Genomic DNA, 14707 nt, shown 5'->3' with positions numbered 1-14707 from the left:
TGCAGCCCCTGTGAGCCCTCTCTGGTGGCTGACACCCGAAGGGTCCTGATAGGTAAAAACAGGCCCACCGCCTCACAGACTTCAGGAACAGGGGCCTGCTAGCTGTGCCTTGTCCCGACCTGGGGCTGACATTACCATCCGACGCCGTCATCCCCCTGGTTCCAGAAACAGGTGTCCCCTCGTCGGCATTGCCCCTGGAGGATGCCTCCCGGAGTCCCTGGCTCCCTGCGTGATGCCGCGCGGCATCTTCCATTGCATTTCCTTGGATCTCAGGCATAGCCAGGGTCTGGGTACTCTACGGAGCAGAGCTTCAGCGTTTGCTACCAGGGCACAAACCAGGAAGTAGCCTTGTCAAAGGCATCTGGAGTTTCCCCTTGATATGACCTTGCCACTGGGGATGCCCAGTCTGCCACGCGATGCACTTGGCATGGGGGCCCAGGAACCAGTCTTGTGTCTCCCGAGGTGCCCCTTAGGGAGGAAACAGCCGTTCCCTGCCCTAAAGTGTGCGGCCACCGTCCACCCTCAGCGGGAGGCTTCCAGGCCTTGATGCCCTGTCTGCCCCTTTCTTTGTTCACTGGATTTGCAAGTTACTGGTCATCAGCCAGCACAGCGCCCCTCCCTCCCCGCCCGGCCTGGGCTCCTCGGTGAGAGGGAAAATAGCTGCATTCAGACCCCTCCACACAGATCCCTGCCAGCGCCCCTGCAACGGTTTGGTCCTGCAGGAAGGTGGGAGAGTTTTATTATTATTTATGCAAAGTATAGGCAAGGAGAGATGCGGCTAATAGCTCCACGTGACAGCAGCTGGGGAATCTGAGCTGCGTGTTGGCCAAGTGAATCAACCTGAGCCACTGCCAGAGGCTCCTGGGTCCGGGGTGGCAGCTGAGGCTGGAGCCAGGTACTGCCTCATCCCCTCTGACCGATGAGCTCATGCTGGACACCAGCCCGCATAGGAGCCGCTCCCAGGGACCTGGGCCACCGATGACAGTGTGCTGTGCAGCCCTCTAGGCACCTTCTAGTCAGCATGGGGTGGCAAGGAGGGCTGGGAGGAAGCAGCATGGGGTGGGGGGAATCCATGGGGCCAACGTATTTCTGCTACAGCAGGGCACACCCAGATAGCAGTGGGGGGACCATGGCCAGGGAAACATGTGGGGTAGAGCCTCAAAGATGCTAGCCGGTTTGGCTCAGAGGATAGAGCATCAGCCTGCAGTGAAGGGTCCCGGGTTCTATTCGGGTCAAGGGCACATGCCCGGGTTGAAGGCTCAATCCCCAGTGGAGGCATGCAGGACGCAGCCAATCAATGATTCTCTCTCATCATTGATGTTTCTCTCTCTCTCTCTTTTTTTTCTTCTTCTTCTTCTATGAAATCACTAAAAATATATATATATTTAAAAGATGGGCTGTAAACAAGAGGGCTGGGAATCCCCAACTCAGGCAGATGAGGAGGCCCCAAAATGAGCTACAACCCATGTCACGTGAACCAACCGCAGTTGGGACAAAGGCTGGGCCTGGAGGGGGTCCTCCTCAGGCCACAGAAGAGGGATCAGGGGACACCAGGGGTAGCGTCCGGTTTATTCTGAAGACTGCAGGAAAGACCAGGCCAAGGCGCAACTAGTGTTCCCCAAAGGGAGGGGTGCCTAGGGACCCGGAGTCCCCACCCAGGTGACCCCGGAGCAGCTGCAGAGCACTGCTCCTTAGACACCGGTGAAGTACATGCCTAGGTCCCACTCAGGGATGTGCCGTCAAATGTGTGGCCTCCGAGCTGAAAAGGGAGGTTAGAGAGCAAGGGCTTCCTTTGGGAGGACAAGCTGAGTTTCATATTGTTCTCAATACGAGCAGGAAGGAGTTTTAAATAGTGGCTCAGGCTCAGTGGCCTGCATTTTTCTCGATAAAATGCTCCCTAGGACTGCTTAGTGTGGTCAGCTGCAGCAACTGAGACCCAGGAGGGCTGCCTGAGCCCAAAGCCTAATGGGTCTTGCTTTCTCCGGAAGCCCCCTTCTGCCCCTGCCGGCTGGGGCGGTGATGAACAGGGTGCAGGAAGGGGAGATGCCATTTAAACAAAAACGGGTTGTAGTCCCTTCTGCTTTGTCAGGGGTGCGAGGTGGCAAAATTACATCTGTAATGATCAACCCCTCCCAGCCAGCTCGGCTCCTACCGAGGCGTGGGACACGGGGAGGGACGCTGCACTCTGACGCCCTGCCCGCTGCCCTGTCCTGCTGCAGGGTTCCCCGCCGGACAGCCTCGGGGACACAGACAGAGCTCAGGCTCTGGGCCAGGCTGGAGTCAGCAGGGGGAAGGGGAAATTGCTCTTTAAAATAAAAAATATATATATATATATATGTTTTTATTGATTTCAGAGGAAGAAAGAGAGACAAAAACATTGATGAGAGAGAATCATTGATGGGCTGCCTCCTGCACGCTCCCCACTAGGGATGGAGCCCGAAACCCAGGCATGTGCCCTGAATGGGAATCGGAACCGGTCCATGGGATGGCACTCAACCAACTGAACCACACTAGCCAGAGCTAGCAATTGCTCTTCTTAATAAAGGGGGCTTCCCGAGCCTGTTTTGGGAAGGGGTGAGGAGCCCAGAAAGGAGAAGAGGTAGCAAAAGGGCTTTGCCCCATCCAGCACCCCAAACCTCTAGCAAAGCCTGTGACTTCACCCAGTCTTTGCAGTAGTCCCTGGGAAAGGGGAGTCAGCTGGGGTGCGGCCCAGCAAGGGGGGCGTGGGGTGGGAAAGGGCCAACCCACCCAATGGGGCATGAGGAGAAAGCCAAGCCAGCCTCCGATAAACCAGACCTGGAGGCATTTGCATAGAGAGGACCCAGCACATTTGGAATAGAGGCCAAAGCCATTTAAAAATAGTGCATCGGGGGCACCTCACAAGCTGGGGCACTTGGGACCCCCAGGGTGCTGGACATCTGGTCAGCATAGAAGCAACCACATGGCTGGCAGAAACTTGAATCCGAGCGCCACAGAATGGGTTGGAAAGGCCTGGAGTCCAGGGCTGCTCAGTGGCACCATACCCCTCAGCCCCTTCCCGACACGCCCATCAGCTGACACAAGCAGTGTGGCCTCAGAAAGGGCACGTGACCACCCTCAGTTTCCCCATCTGTTAAAGGGGCCGTCCCTGCCGCTGTCCGCCTCCCTGAGTGGCAGTGAGGATGCTCTTGGGCTGTCTGGAAAAGCAGTTTGGAAACCAGTGGGTGGCCAGAAATCCCAGGTTACCGACACCCCTGTCTCCTCTGAGACTCAAGGCAGGGAAACTGAGGCACAAGTTTGCCTCTTCATTTGGCGTCAAGTCCTTCTCAAATCCAGAGGCCTGGCTAGTACACAGAGCTGGTACTCACAGGGCTGAGGGTGACCCCAGCATGCTTGGCCCCGAGGACTCAGAGTTGGGTAGGGGTGAGGGGATGGGAGGCTCTACCACAGGTAAGTGCACCCCTCACCAGCACCCCCAGGTCTGCTGATGATCTCCTGGGGTACAGAGACATCGAATCATTTGTCAAGGCACCTCAGCAGTGACCCTGGTCTCATGGCTGTGGATGGCTGAAGCAAGGTCTGATGCAGAGGTTGGGAACCTCGAGGCCCTTCGCACACAGGACACAGGTGCTGCCTGGAAGCTTAAATGCAGTGGTAAACCATCCTGACCTCCTTTATTTCCCAGCTGTTAAATGCTTCACTGAAGATTGCTCTCTGACATTGGTGAGCTGCACTCTGAGGACGCCTGCTGCGTAGGGAGCCTGCCCTCTGGGGATGGATGCAGCCAGCCCTTCAACAGCCACCCCAGGCCACATCTAGACTCATCGCATCACCGCTTGTTCCTGCTCCTCACTTAAAAGGGAAACTGAGGCCCAGTGGGCCGCCGTGCCGTTTGCTCACCTCCTCCACCCCAGAAGAGTAATCTAATCCCTAGTGTGACTGCAGACGGGGCCTGGCAGACAACACAGCGGCCGGTGTTTGTGCTGTGTACAAGGTTTCTAAGTCACACTGAGAGCTGATGCTGAATATGGCACGGACACCCAGAGCTCGAGGACTGGGCAGCCAAGACATGCCCATCAGCTGACTCAAGCAGTGTGGCCTCAGAGAGGGCACGTGACCCCCCTCAGTTTCCCCCTCTGTTAAAGGGGCTGTCCCTGCCGCTGTCCGCCTCCCTGAGTGGCCGTGAGGATGCTCTTCGGCTCTGTCTGGAAACCAGTGGATTCTGTCCTCCAGATATCCTTGGCGTGCACTCCCTCTGACCCGCTGACCTCCCTCTGTTCTCCCCAAAGGAGCGTGAGGAGTCCCAAGCTCTAGGTAACAGCAACATCGACACTGAGTGAGCCCAGCGGGGACCCATCAGGCAGAGGGGTCTCAGGTAGCCTCATGCCTGTCGGACACAATCTCACCAGCAGGGTGGGCACTCCCCAGCCAGGGTGCACTCTGGGCATCAGACTCCCAGGCAGCAGCTGGCAGCTGAGGCTCATGTGGCATCCTGGGCACCAGCTCTGGACCAGCCCCCAGGCTGGAAACCTTATGTCCTCTCCCAGGGCCCCTGGGCCCACCTTCCCTCACATGCCCATTCCCCAATGGGCCCCCAGCAGGGCGCCGATGTAAAGGGGAAGGTATCCAGGCTTTGCCGCACTTCTCACCACACAGCAGTGACCCTGGAAGTTCACCCCACAGGCCCCCGACCCTGAGGCTGCCTCTAAGCCAGCAGGGAGACTGGAAAAATGGTTTTGAGTGGATTTGGGGAACTTGGGGAGCCCAAGCAAGAGGGTTAGGCCTGGGGATTCCTATTCCAGCCAGGATCCTAGGCCAGAGGGTTGGGTGGGGCGTGGGGCGTGGGGCGTGGGGCACCACTGGGCTGGGTGTCCGGTACCCACGAGGCTGGTCTGGGGCACCCCCAGAACTGGGCAGGAGCCTAGGCAGGACTTGGGGGACGGGGAAATGGGTTGTTGGTGAAAAAGACAGAAGAGCCTGGGGCGGCAGGACAGAGGCAGCTCAACCAAGGTCACTGGGAGGGGACAAGAAGGCCCCTAGGGTCCCGACGGTGCTAGGAGCCTGAACCTCCTCCCAGAGGAGACCCTTCCTCCAGCCCCACCTTCCCAGAGGCAGAATTGACAGTACAGCAGCTTTATTGACCAGACATAGCAGCAAGAACACAGCAGAGGTGGGGCCTGGAGAGTCCGGCCTGGCCACGGGCTCTGGCTGACTAGAGTCAAGTCTGGGGACCCCTGCATCTCTCCCCATGCCTTCCTAGAGCCCAACCTCATCCCTGCTCTGAGTCCTCCCTGAAGTGATGGACAGCAGGGGCTGAGGTCCTGGAGGGGCTGGGAAGGCAGGTGGCACCCAGATTGGGGCCAGTGCCAGGTCCAGTGGCCAGCAGGAGGCAATTCGTGCAGGACAGTGGGGGCGTGCGGGTAGGTGGGGAGCGGCCGGCTCACCACACAGAGCACTTGTGAGCAGGGTTCATGGGCGAATCTTTGGGGCAATGGAAGGCCCGGCCAAACTCCTCAAACTGGGATACACTGCCCAGCACCCTGGGGTGGAAGAGACCCATAAAGTGTGGGTCCCAGCTTAGCCCAGCTGTCCCTTCCCACGGGTACCTGCTTCCATCCCAGATACAAGGAGAGGGTGAGGCCCAGCAGCATACCTGTAGTGCTCAGGTGCGTGCTTGTCGGTCAGCACCTGCAGGTAGATGGACTGTGACCGCCGTTTGATGCACCAATTCTGGGCCCGGGGAGGGGCGGGGCGCAGGGGAGGAGAGTGGAAGATGAGGCCAGAAGTCCACTGCCCAAGCCCTGCAACACCCTTCCCACAACCCTCAGCACACGAGGCCTTAAACGCCCATCAGAACCCACAGAGCTATTGTCCCCACCACCAACCACCTACCAACCCCAACATGGCCCACCTGGGCAAAGGCAATGAAGAAGAGCTGGTTGTGTGTGTACTTGAGCCGGTGCAGTGGGTGCTCTGGGCCATGCTCCCGCACCCACTTCTGATAAGCCTGGGGGTTCAGGAGGTTCAAGTGCCTGGAGCTGCAGTGCCCACAGTGGGGCAACCTGACTTACCCTCCACCCAGCCAGCCCCAGCTCTGCACATTGAGGCCCCAGCTCCCTCCTTCCACACTCTCCAAGCTGTGCTCGCTCCCAGGAAGGCTAACCCCAGGTAGGTACCACCCCTCCAGGCAGCCCTCCCTCCTCTTGGAATGCAGGGCCTGGGAGTCCCTCCATTTGTTGAGGACCCCGTGTCTGGCACCCCCTAGGCCAGAGGACAGCAAAACAGGGAGAAACAGTGCTACATCTCTGGTTGAGTCCCCATCAGCCCCCACCCCTCCCCTGAAGGGATGGAGGGCCAAGCCCCAGCAGCTCACATAGTAGGCCAGCTTGAGGCCCCCCATATCTGCGATGTTCTCGCCAAGTGTGTGCTTTCCATTCACCTGCGCAGAAAGGAAAAGGCTGCATGGGGCCCACTGACCTTCCTCAGGCCTTGCACCCGGGCCCCCGCCCACCCCTACCCCTGCCCTGTCCTCCCCTTTCCAAGAGGATTTAGGAGGGACTCCAATCCCTTTGTGCCCCGTGGCCCTGGTGAGTCTGTGTGAGCTCATTTATGTGTCTGTGAGAGTGTGCACGCACCCTTGGGTGTGTGTGCAGGGACCTGCACAGGGTTTGTTCGGGCACATGTGTGTACACGTGTGTGTGCACGCTCCTGTTATGTGCCGAGCTGGGCCCCAGGGGCTGAGGGAGGTCAGGGGGTCTCACCCGCTGGTTGTAGACAGTGAAGTTGTCGTAGAGGTGGACGATGCACTCAGCCTTGCGCAGGAAGCGGCGGTAGGAGGCCTCTGTCCACCAGTGCAGCAGGTTGCCCGCGCGGTCATATTGCCCCCCTGTGGGGAACGGGCAGGATGGGCTGAGATTGACGCTCACTCCCAGAGCCCAGGCTTTGAGGACAGAGGGGCCCCGTGGCGTTTTAATCAGCCCGCCACCACCCTACCCCCTACTGCCACCATCCCCTCAACCCACAGGCCTCACCCCAGTCGTCGTAGCCATGGGTCAGCTCGTGCCCGATGATGGTGCCAATGCCCCCGTAGTTCAGAGACCTGGGCCCACAGCAGCAGCATCAGGCCCCACCTGTGTTCTAAAAGTGCCTCCCTGCTGCCCGGGCCCCGGGAGGCCCTGGTCAGGCTAAGAGGTGACCCCAGTGGTGTCTGCATGGTGCCAGGCACTCCTGCCTCAGCTTCCTTGTGGGATATGTAAAAGGGGCCATTTATACCTGCGCACCTGCCTTTTAGGAAATAACATCTCACAGAGTTGGCGGGGGGCGGGGTGTGGGGAGGAGGCAGGATTGGAGGGAGGCAGGAGGGAAACGGAGGCACCCAACATGGAATATGCCTTTTTCCTCATCACTAGGGTCGCTCCACTTTTGAAACACCTGATGAAATCTCAAACTAGGTAAGGGGGGACTAGGAGCATTACAAAGAAAGTGAAAAAAAAAAAAAACACACACACACAAAAACTACTTATGTCCTAAATAACCAAGGATGAAGTAGGACTAGGAGGACCCAGGGTCTGCAGATGTCATGGCTCCCGGACCCACCCAGGTTTGGAGCAGTCTGAGCAGCCCCCACCCACCGCGCAGACAAGGCCAGGTTCCGTACTCACTGTGGGAAATCGGGGTCATACAGGGTGGGCTGCAGGATACCAGCAGGGAACACTACAGGGAGGGTGTGGTAAGCAGGAGACCTGCCCACCTCCAAGCCCTGCCCCTCTCAGGACATGCCCCTTACCCATCTGGTTCTTGTTGGGTAGATAGTAGGCATTGAGTGCTTGTGGAGGAAGCAGCCACCTGTGGAGGAAGGCTGAGGTCAGCTGCGGGGGGTCCGCACTCCTCCACAACCCTCCTAGCCAACTTCTTGAAGGCTGTTCTGGTAGCCCAGCCTACGGCCATGTCCTGGCCTCCCTCAAGCTGCTCCCCAATGATCTCCAAAGCTGGTAGCCCCACCCACGACTTGTGCAGGCCTTGTGCCCCTCGCACCAGCATGGTGTGAGGCAGTTTGCCCCACCAGCCTCCTGGCTTTAGTAAGGTGCCCTCTCTCCATGGCATTTCCCTGCCCCCCAGCTCTGGGCCAGGCACCCACGTGGACTTATCCACCTCCTGCCGGATCTTCTTGACTGAGAGCTGGATGCTAAAGCGGATGCTGTTTAAGATGTTCTTGAAGTAGGTCTTCTCGTGGACTTCAAACTGCACAGGGGACAGGCAGCACTCAGCGGCAGGCCAGGGGCAGGGCCACATGAGCGCCAGGCAGGCCCCATGCCCTCCCAAGGTCCATCAGCTGAGGGCTGGCTGTGGCTCCTTCACTGCAGTGGTGGTGGGCTCCCTGGAGGTCTTGGACAGGGGCCTGGAGAAACCCAGCTGGTCAGGCTGGACAGGAACAGGCCAGGGGGCAAGCCCACCTCATACTCCTTGTCCACGGCCTCGGGCTTGAGCAGGAAGTCTGGGTAGCCGACCATCACCATCATGTACTGGAGCTATAGTCGAGAGGGCAGTGAGAGTGGGCCAGGGCCTCAGGTGATAGCCTCCCACCCACCAAAGAGAAAGCTCTAGCTCCAGCTTAGAGGTGGAGTTCAAGGATGGAGAAGAGCAGACCGAGTCAGGACAACTCCATAAAAGGCACCTTTGTCTCCTTTGTTATCCCAGCCCTAGGTGCTCAGAGGTGCTCAATAAATGTAGAACACACAAATGGGAACAGGATCCCACTTCACCTTGGCCCGAGCAGCCGCCTTGGTCTCAGCATCCATCCAGTCCAGCTCCTCCAGGCGCTGGCCCAAGATGTACTTGATGTCTTCCACCAGCTGCTGCACCTGCAGGGTCAGGGCTCAGGGCTCAAGGATCAACCCAGGAGGGCTTAGAGCTGGGCCCCCAGCACCTGGTACGAGGGGCCACCTAATCATTCAGCACCACTTTCTAAGTTCAGGGCTGGTACTGAGCACCCAGGGGTGACCTTGGAGGTGGGGATCCAGGCCCTGCACCTCAGACAAGAAGCTCCCAGCCTGGAAGGGGGCAAACTGCCCCAGCAATGATCACATGTATTCCTAAGACCATGCCTACTGACATGGCAGAGAAGGATGGGCAGGAGCTTAGTAGGGAGGGCCTCCTCTGGCTGACAGGCCAGGTGGGCTTCCTGGGGGAGGAGACCTGGTGAAACCAGCCTGTAGCCTCAGAAAGGGCAGAGCCCTAAACTGAGCCCGTTGCCCCTAGCTGCAGGGGGATGTGTGGGGCTCCCCATCCTCAGACCAAAGCCATACAAGGACTCCATGCCCAGTTCAACACTCGTAACCCCACCCCCAAGCCCAGGGCAGCCTGACCTTGGCTTTGCTGGCAGCTGAGAAGTGTTCATGTACAAAGAGGGCGCCAAGAGCCATGCCAAAGTGGCGGTTGGCCTGGCCCAGGCAGACACGGGCCAGCTCCTGGGGCTTGTCACTCCCCTCCATCTCACGTGCCAACTCATGCAGAGCCTCTCGAAATGGTGGTGACAGATGCTCACTCAGGACCACCACCACGCGCCACACCAGGTAGTTGTGCAGGATCCTGAGGGCCGGGTGAAGGAGCTAGGTGTCCAGACAGGCTCACATGCTTGGGCCACCCGAATGCACCAACCTACCGCCCAGACCTAGCACCCCCCAGGAGTGAGGGTCATTCCAGGCACACGGAGGCAGAACCTAGAGTGGCCTAGTCAGGGAAAAGGACTGGGTCCACACACACAGCAGGACACATTCTGGCCACGGGTCATAGGCCAGCATCATTTTCTGACTTGCTATGGGTGGGACAGTTGGCACTTCTGGTGACTGTGTGCCCCAGAGCTGGCCTTGAGAGGCCTCTGTTCCTCCCCAAGGTGGGCAGAGAGCAGGGAGGCTCTCCCCAGGGTGTCCTTTCTGATGTCCAGACCCACTCAAGCCTCACTCTCCCCGGATGAGGAAACTGCAACTCAGGAAACTCACAGCCCTACTCAGGGCTCCACAGAGGACGTGAGAGAACCACATCTGAACCTAGGGATCAGGACTCCTTCTCCAGTGCTCCTCACATGCCTCCCCATGTGGCTCCTGCACAGAGGTGGGAACTCATAGCTCACCAGGAAGATGGGTCTGGGGTATCGGGGAAGGGCCTGGGATGGGTAATTGGCAGTTGTACCTTCGGGGTGTGGAGCGGATGAGCTGGGACACCTGCTGCATGTAGTCCGTGGCCAGCAGCACCACCTCCTCGTCCTCTGAGAAGTCCTCCTGGAAGATCTGGTCCAGCAGCCACTTCCACTGCAGCTGTGGGCCATGGGTGGGAGCGGTGGGTGTGGGTGTGACAGGGACCACAGAGCATAGGGAAGGGGTCAGGGAGACACAGGAGGACACTGGAGTCCTGGGGAGGGGATGACCCAACAGTTTCAGGATCAGCACCCCACCCCACACCCACCAGGGCCAGACCACACTCACATGGGGAGTGATCTTCTGCAGCTGTCCCAGTGTCACCTTGTTGTACATGGAGCTGACGTCTCGACGGAGGTCATCATACTCTGACACTGTGATCTGGGGTGGATGGAGATCAGGTTGACCCAGCCCTGCCCCATGGTCCCCTCCCCCCAGCCCACAGCAGTGCCCCTGCTCACGTTGGCCAGCCGCTGCTCCAGTTGCAGGATCTCCTGGGCCTTCTGCTCCACAGCATTGGCACCCAGGAGGCTGAGCAGGCGCTCCATGAACACTCGGTAAGCTGCCAGGATCTGCACCAGGATGGGGCATGTCAAGGGTGAGGATCATTGCTAGGCCCTGGTCCATTCCTCTCCGAGCCTCAGGCCTTCCCTGCAACCCCACCCCATTGCCCCCACACCTTCTCACTGTCCTCATCCTGAGCTAAGTACAGGGTCCTCTCCGGTAGAGTGAGCCCATCCTGGTCAATCTGGAGAGAGAGGTGGGGGTCAGAGGTCAGAGGTCAACAAGCCAGGTTCAAGCAGAGGAACTGAATTCCCACTCAAATGCCCAAATAGCAAGACATCCATTGTCACAACCTCAGGGGCACAAAGACATTAGCCCCTCCCTCTATCCAGAGAAAAGGGCGTAGAAGCCCCTGCCTCTACCGGTCTAGCCTGGGGTAGCCTGGGGATGATAGAGGGGAGGTCCCCGCCTCCCCACCTCCACCTCCACCCCCACTCCTATCCCCACCCCTACCCCCACCCCCACTTCCTTTACGCCTTCCCTTTCTCCACCTGTGAGGAGCACTGGCAAAGAGGTATTGACATTTAGGGCCCAGCATCTGGCCAGCCCCAGCCCCGCCGGGCTCAAGGGCACACACCTCCTTCCGTGCTCACGGAGCCGGCAAGAGGGCTGGGAAATTGCAGCTCCCGCGGCTTCGCTAAACACCGCAATTACTCCAGGGAAATTACTTGCGCCCTCCTCCCGTGCTCTGCCAGCGCACGCTCCCTTCCTCTTTTCTCTCCTCCCCTCCGGAATGGGTCTATGGGAAGCGGGCCAGCACCCCGGGTTCCGGGCCGCTGGCGGGTACCTGAGGAGCGGGGGACACTCACGCGGATGACATAGCGTGAGGAGTTCCTGTCGTCCAGGTTAACGGTGAGTGAAAACAGCGCGGCGGCGCTGTACACGCCCTGCGCCTTGTACAGCAGCCGGTTGAGGTCCCAGTGTCCCGAGGACCCCGGGCGCTCGGCGGCGCCACCCAGGTCCCAGCCTCCGCAGTCCTCGATGACCTCAAGCATGGGCCTCGGGCCGAGCCTCTCTATCTCGCGCATGTCGAGGCACGAGCGGAAGAAGGCGCGCACCTTGCGCTGGGCCGCGCCGCCGGGCCCACCCCCGGGCCGCGCCAGCAGGCGCTGCAGGCGCTCCTCGTTCTGCTCGCCGATGGCCGCGATGGTGCCGTAGGTGAGCTTGTCGTCGGGGATGGCGTGGCGCCGTAGCCAGCCACCACACGCGAAGGAATAGAAGTCCTGACACGGGTCGATGCTGGTGTCCAGGTTGGCGGCCAGGAAGCGGGCGGCACGCGCGAAGGCCTTGCGTTCGGGGCAGCCCTCCGAGCAGGCTCCGCTGCCCGCCGCGCCCGGGCCCAGGTACTTGAGCGCCAGCATGGCGGCTAGGATGGCGCAAAGGCCGGCGGCGAACACCAGCCCCGACAGCAGGCAAACCTCGCGCCGGTTCCAGCGTGGCAGCCCGGCCCGGGTCCCGGAGGCGCTGCGCCCAGCGCCCAACGGGAAGCCAGGGGGCAGCGAGGTCCCGCGCGCGCCCCCCGTGCCGCACCGGCTCACATACTTGACCTCCTGGAACTCGTCGTAGTGCGCAGTCATTGAATATGGGGCCTCCATGGCGCGGCCGGCGCCACCCTGCAGCCCTTGGCGATCTCCGCTACAGGATGCACCGGGCCACCGGCCTTCTGTCTGGCCTCCGCATGGCTCCCTGGGCCGCAGCTACAAGAAGGGTAGATGCAGGCTTAGAGAGGCATTGGGGCCCGACGGAAGGGGTGCAGGCCTGGGTCCAGAGGCTGGGACTCCCCAACAGCGAGCAGACCTGGCGCCTGGCCTCCCTGCGCCGGAAGGAGAACGAGGGAAGGGGAAGGCTCGGAGTGGCCACCACTTCCCACCTATGCATCCTTTGACCTGTCTCCTCTTTTCCTGAACAACGATGCCCGTCGCAGAATTAGGAGGCCCCAGGTGGAAAGCTGGGAGCACCAGGCACGGGGCCTGGCACGTAGTAGGCCTTCAACGAAAGACTGTTTCTCTGACCTTAGCCTTTCTTGTGCAAGACCTGCTCCGGTCAAGGCCGGTGGGGGAGGGGGAAAGCGGAAGCTGGAGAAAGGAGGTGCGGTCGGGAGAGCGTCTATGCGGACACTGAAGCCGCCTTCGGCTCCCCGCAATTAGACGTTCGAGAAAGCGGCTGAAAAAAAAACAAACTGCCCTCTCGGATGTCAGCAGAGCGACCCCCAGCCCCGTCTCCTTCTGTTCGATAGCTAGAATGCCCCTTTCTCAAGCGTCGTCTGCCGTCTGGCCCGGAAAGAGGAGGAACCCCCGACGGTCCTACGAACCTGGACCCAGTACCGTCTCCAGCTCCCCGTCCCGCCTGGGCTACTCCCGGCTTCAACAGGTTCTCCTTGGAACCCAAACTTGGGCGAAGTTTCACCCCTAGCGTGGAGGGAGCCGGCTCCGCGCGCCCCGAGGTCTGGACGCCCAGCCTACCGCACCGCGCCGCACAGTCCGCGGAGCCAGAGAGCAGAGCCCGGGAGTCGCAGCCGCAGCCGGAGGGAGAGCTGCGAGGACGCAGACAAAGCCTAGAGGCTCGCCGCGGCGGCGGAGGTGGCTGCGTTGGTGGCCGCGGCAGCAGAAGACCGAGTGCCACTTACCCATCAGGTGCGCACCCGGGCCGAGCGGGATCAGAACGGGTTGAGCCCGAGCCCGTGCCCGAGCCCGAGCCGCAGCCCGACCAGAGCCGGAGCGGGGCGGGCGGTCGTTCTCTCCGTGCGCCCGCCGCCTCCTCTGCCGCCGCGCGGCTCCGCGCCACCCGCCGGCCCCGAGGGAGGGGGCGCGCCGGCGGCTCCACCCTCCTCCTCCCGCCCTCCTCTTCCCCCTCCTTCCTGCCTCCATCCAGGCTACCTGGCAGCTCTGGCAGTTCGGGGGCGGGGACGACGGCTGTGGGAACACGCTCCCGAGGGTCTTGCCGGGACTCCAGGCTCGGGGATTCCAGTTCCAACCGCGTCCGGGGAAGAGTGAGGGCGCCTGCTAATCCCGGGATGGGGTTCCCTCCGATCCCGTGTCCACCAGCCCGTCGATAAAGGGCTCAGGTTGCAGATGGCGCGTGGGCCGTCCCATCAGCGTCCACAGGCCTGGAGCACAGCCCGCCCGAGGAAGACTCCTCGAAAAGCTGCAGCATGTGCCTTTACAGCGCCAGGCGCAGAGCGGACTTCAGTAAGGGGACCGCCTGGCCCATCCCAGCTCTCTCCCCTTCACCTAGGACATCTGGGATTTTGGTTGCCGGTGCAACCCTCCCTCACCCAGCCCCTGGTGGAAGGAGAGCCTCCATGGAGGCTGCTGCAGGAAGGGGGCCTCAGGGATGAGACTGCATCCCTCCCCAAACCTTGACTGGCCTTGCACCCACTGCTTAGGAAGACCCTGACCAGAGAGGAAGAAAACATGCCTCAGGACCCTGGTATGTGGACTGGCGGGAGGAATGGGTAGGTGTAGAGGGAGACTGAATTTATCCACCCACTACCTTCTTCCCCTGCAACTTGCTTTTTAATGTGGGACCTCTTTACCACACTCTCAGCTCTGAGGCAGAGCCCACCTCTGCCTGGCTCGGCACAGTACCGACAGGGCCTGGAGCTTCTTGGATGAATGCTATCCTTTCTGGAATCTCTGCTTTCTCTGCCCTGCCTTAGCTACCCCCTCTGCTTCCGGAGTCCTTAGCAGAGGACCCTACAAAGCACCAGCACCCCCAGGCCTGCAGGACTGGCCTAAACAATATTGGAGAGCTTAAGACTGCCTTGGAGCCCCATCTGATAAGAATCATGATAAAGCAAGGACCCAAAAGACCCATTGCCTGTTCCCTCCCTGGGGCTTCTCATATGCACAGCCACTGGGTCCTGGCCCCCAGTGGCCTCCTCTGTCCCCATTCTGCCTGTCCCATGTCTGTCCACCTGTCCATCTCAAAGCAACTCTCTGAATACTCTCTGCCTTCATTCTGGCCATTCT

General features: G+C 60.4%; 1 protein-coding gene across 2 annotated transcripts; it reads right to left on the bottom strand.

Moving 5' to 3' along the window:
• Window positions 1–5419: 5419 nt before the first annotated feature.
• On the bottom strand, window positions 5420–12331 carry ECEL1 (endothelin converting enzyme like 1). Of its 2 annotated transcripts, none has more exons than XM_008138396.3 (17): window positions 11546–12331; window positions 10852–10920; window positions 10634–10744; window positions 10461–10553; window positions 10168–10292; window positions 9345–9567; window positions 8742–8840; window positions 8433–8507; window positions 8117–8220; window positions 7766–7824; window positions 7641–7692; window positions 7011–7078; window positions 6741–6865; window positions 6353–6418; window positions 5891–5986; window positions 5633–5709; window positions 5420–5519 (listed from the first exon to the last, which is right to left on the bottom strand). In XM_008138396.3, exons 1-17 carry the CDS (start codon window positions 12329–12331, stop codon window positions 5420–5422), a joined length of 2328 nt encoding a protein of 775 aa, XP_008136618.1. The 2 variants fall into 2 exon arrangements, with proteins under 2 accessions (XP_008136618.1, XP_054579293.1); XM_054723318.1 differs by having other exon boundaries at window positions 8123–8220.
• Window positions 12332–14707: the final 2376 nt, after the last annotated feature.

This window comes from Eptesicus fuscus, chromosome 11 (assembly GCF_027574615.1).
Source record: "Eptesicus fuscus isolate TK198812 chromosome 11, DD_ASM_mEF_20220401, whole genome shotgun sequence".
Lineage (NCBI taxonomy): Eukaryota > Metazoa > Chordata > Mammalia > Chiroptera > Vespertilionidae > Eptesicus > Eptesicus fuscus.
Note: the sequence above shows the minus strand (reverse complement) of the source record. Positions and strands in the feature narration are given on the sequence as shown.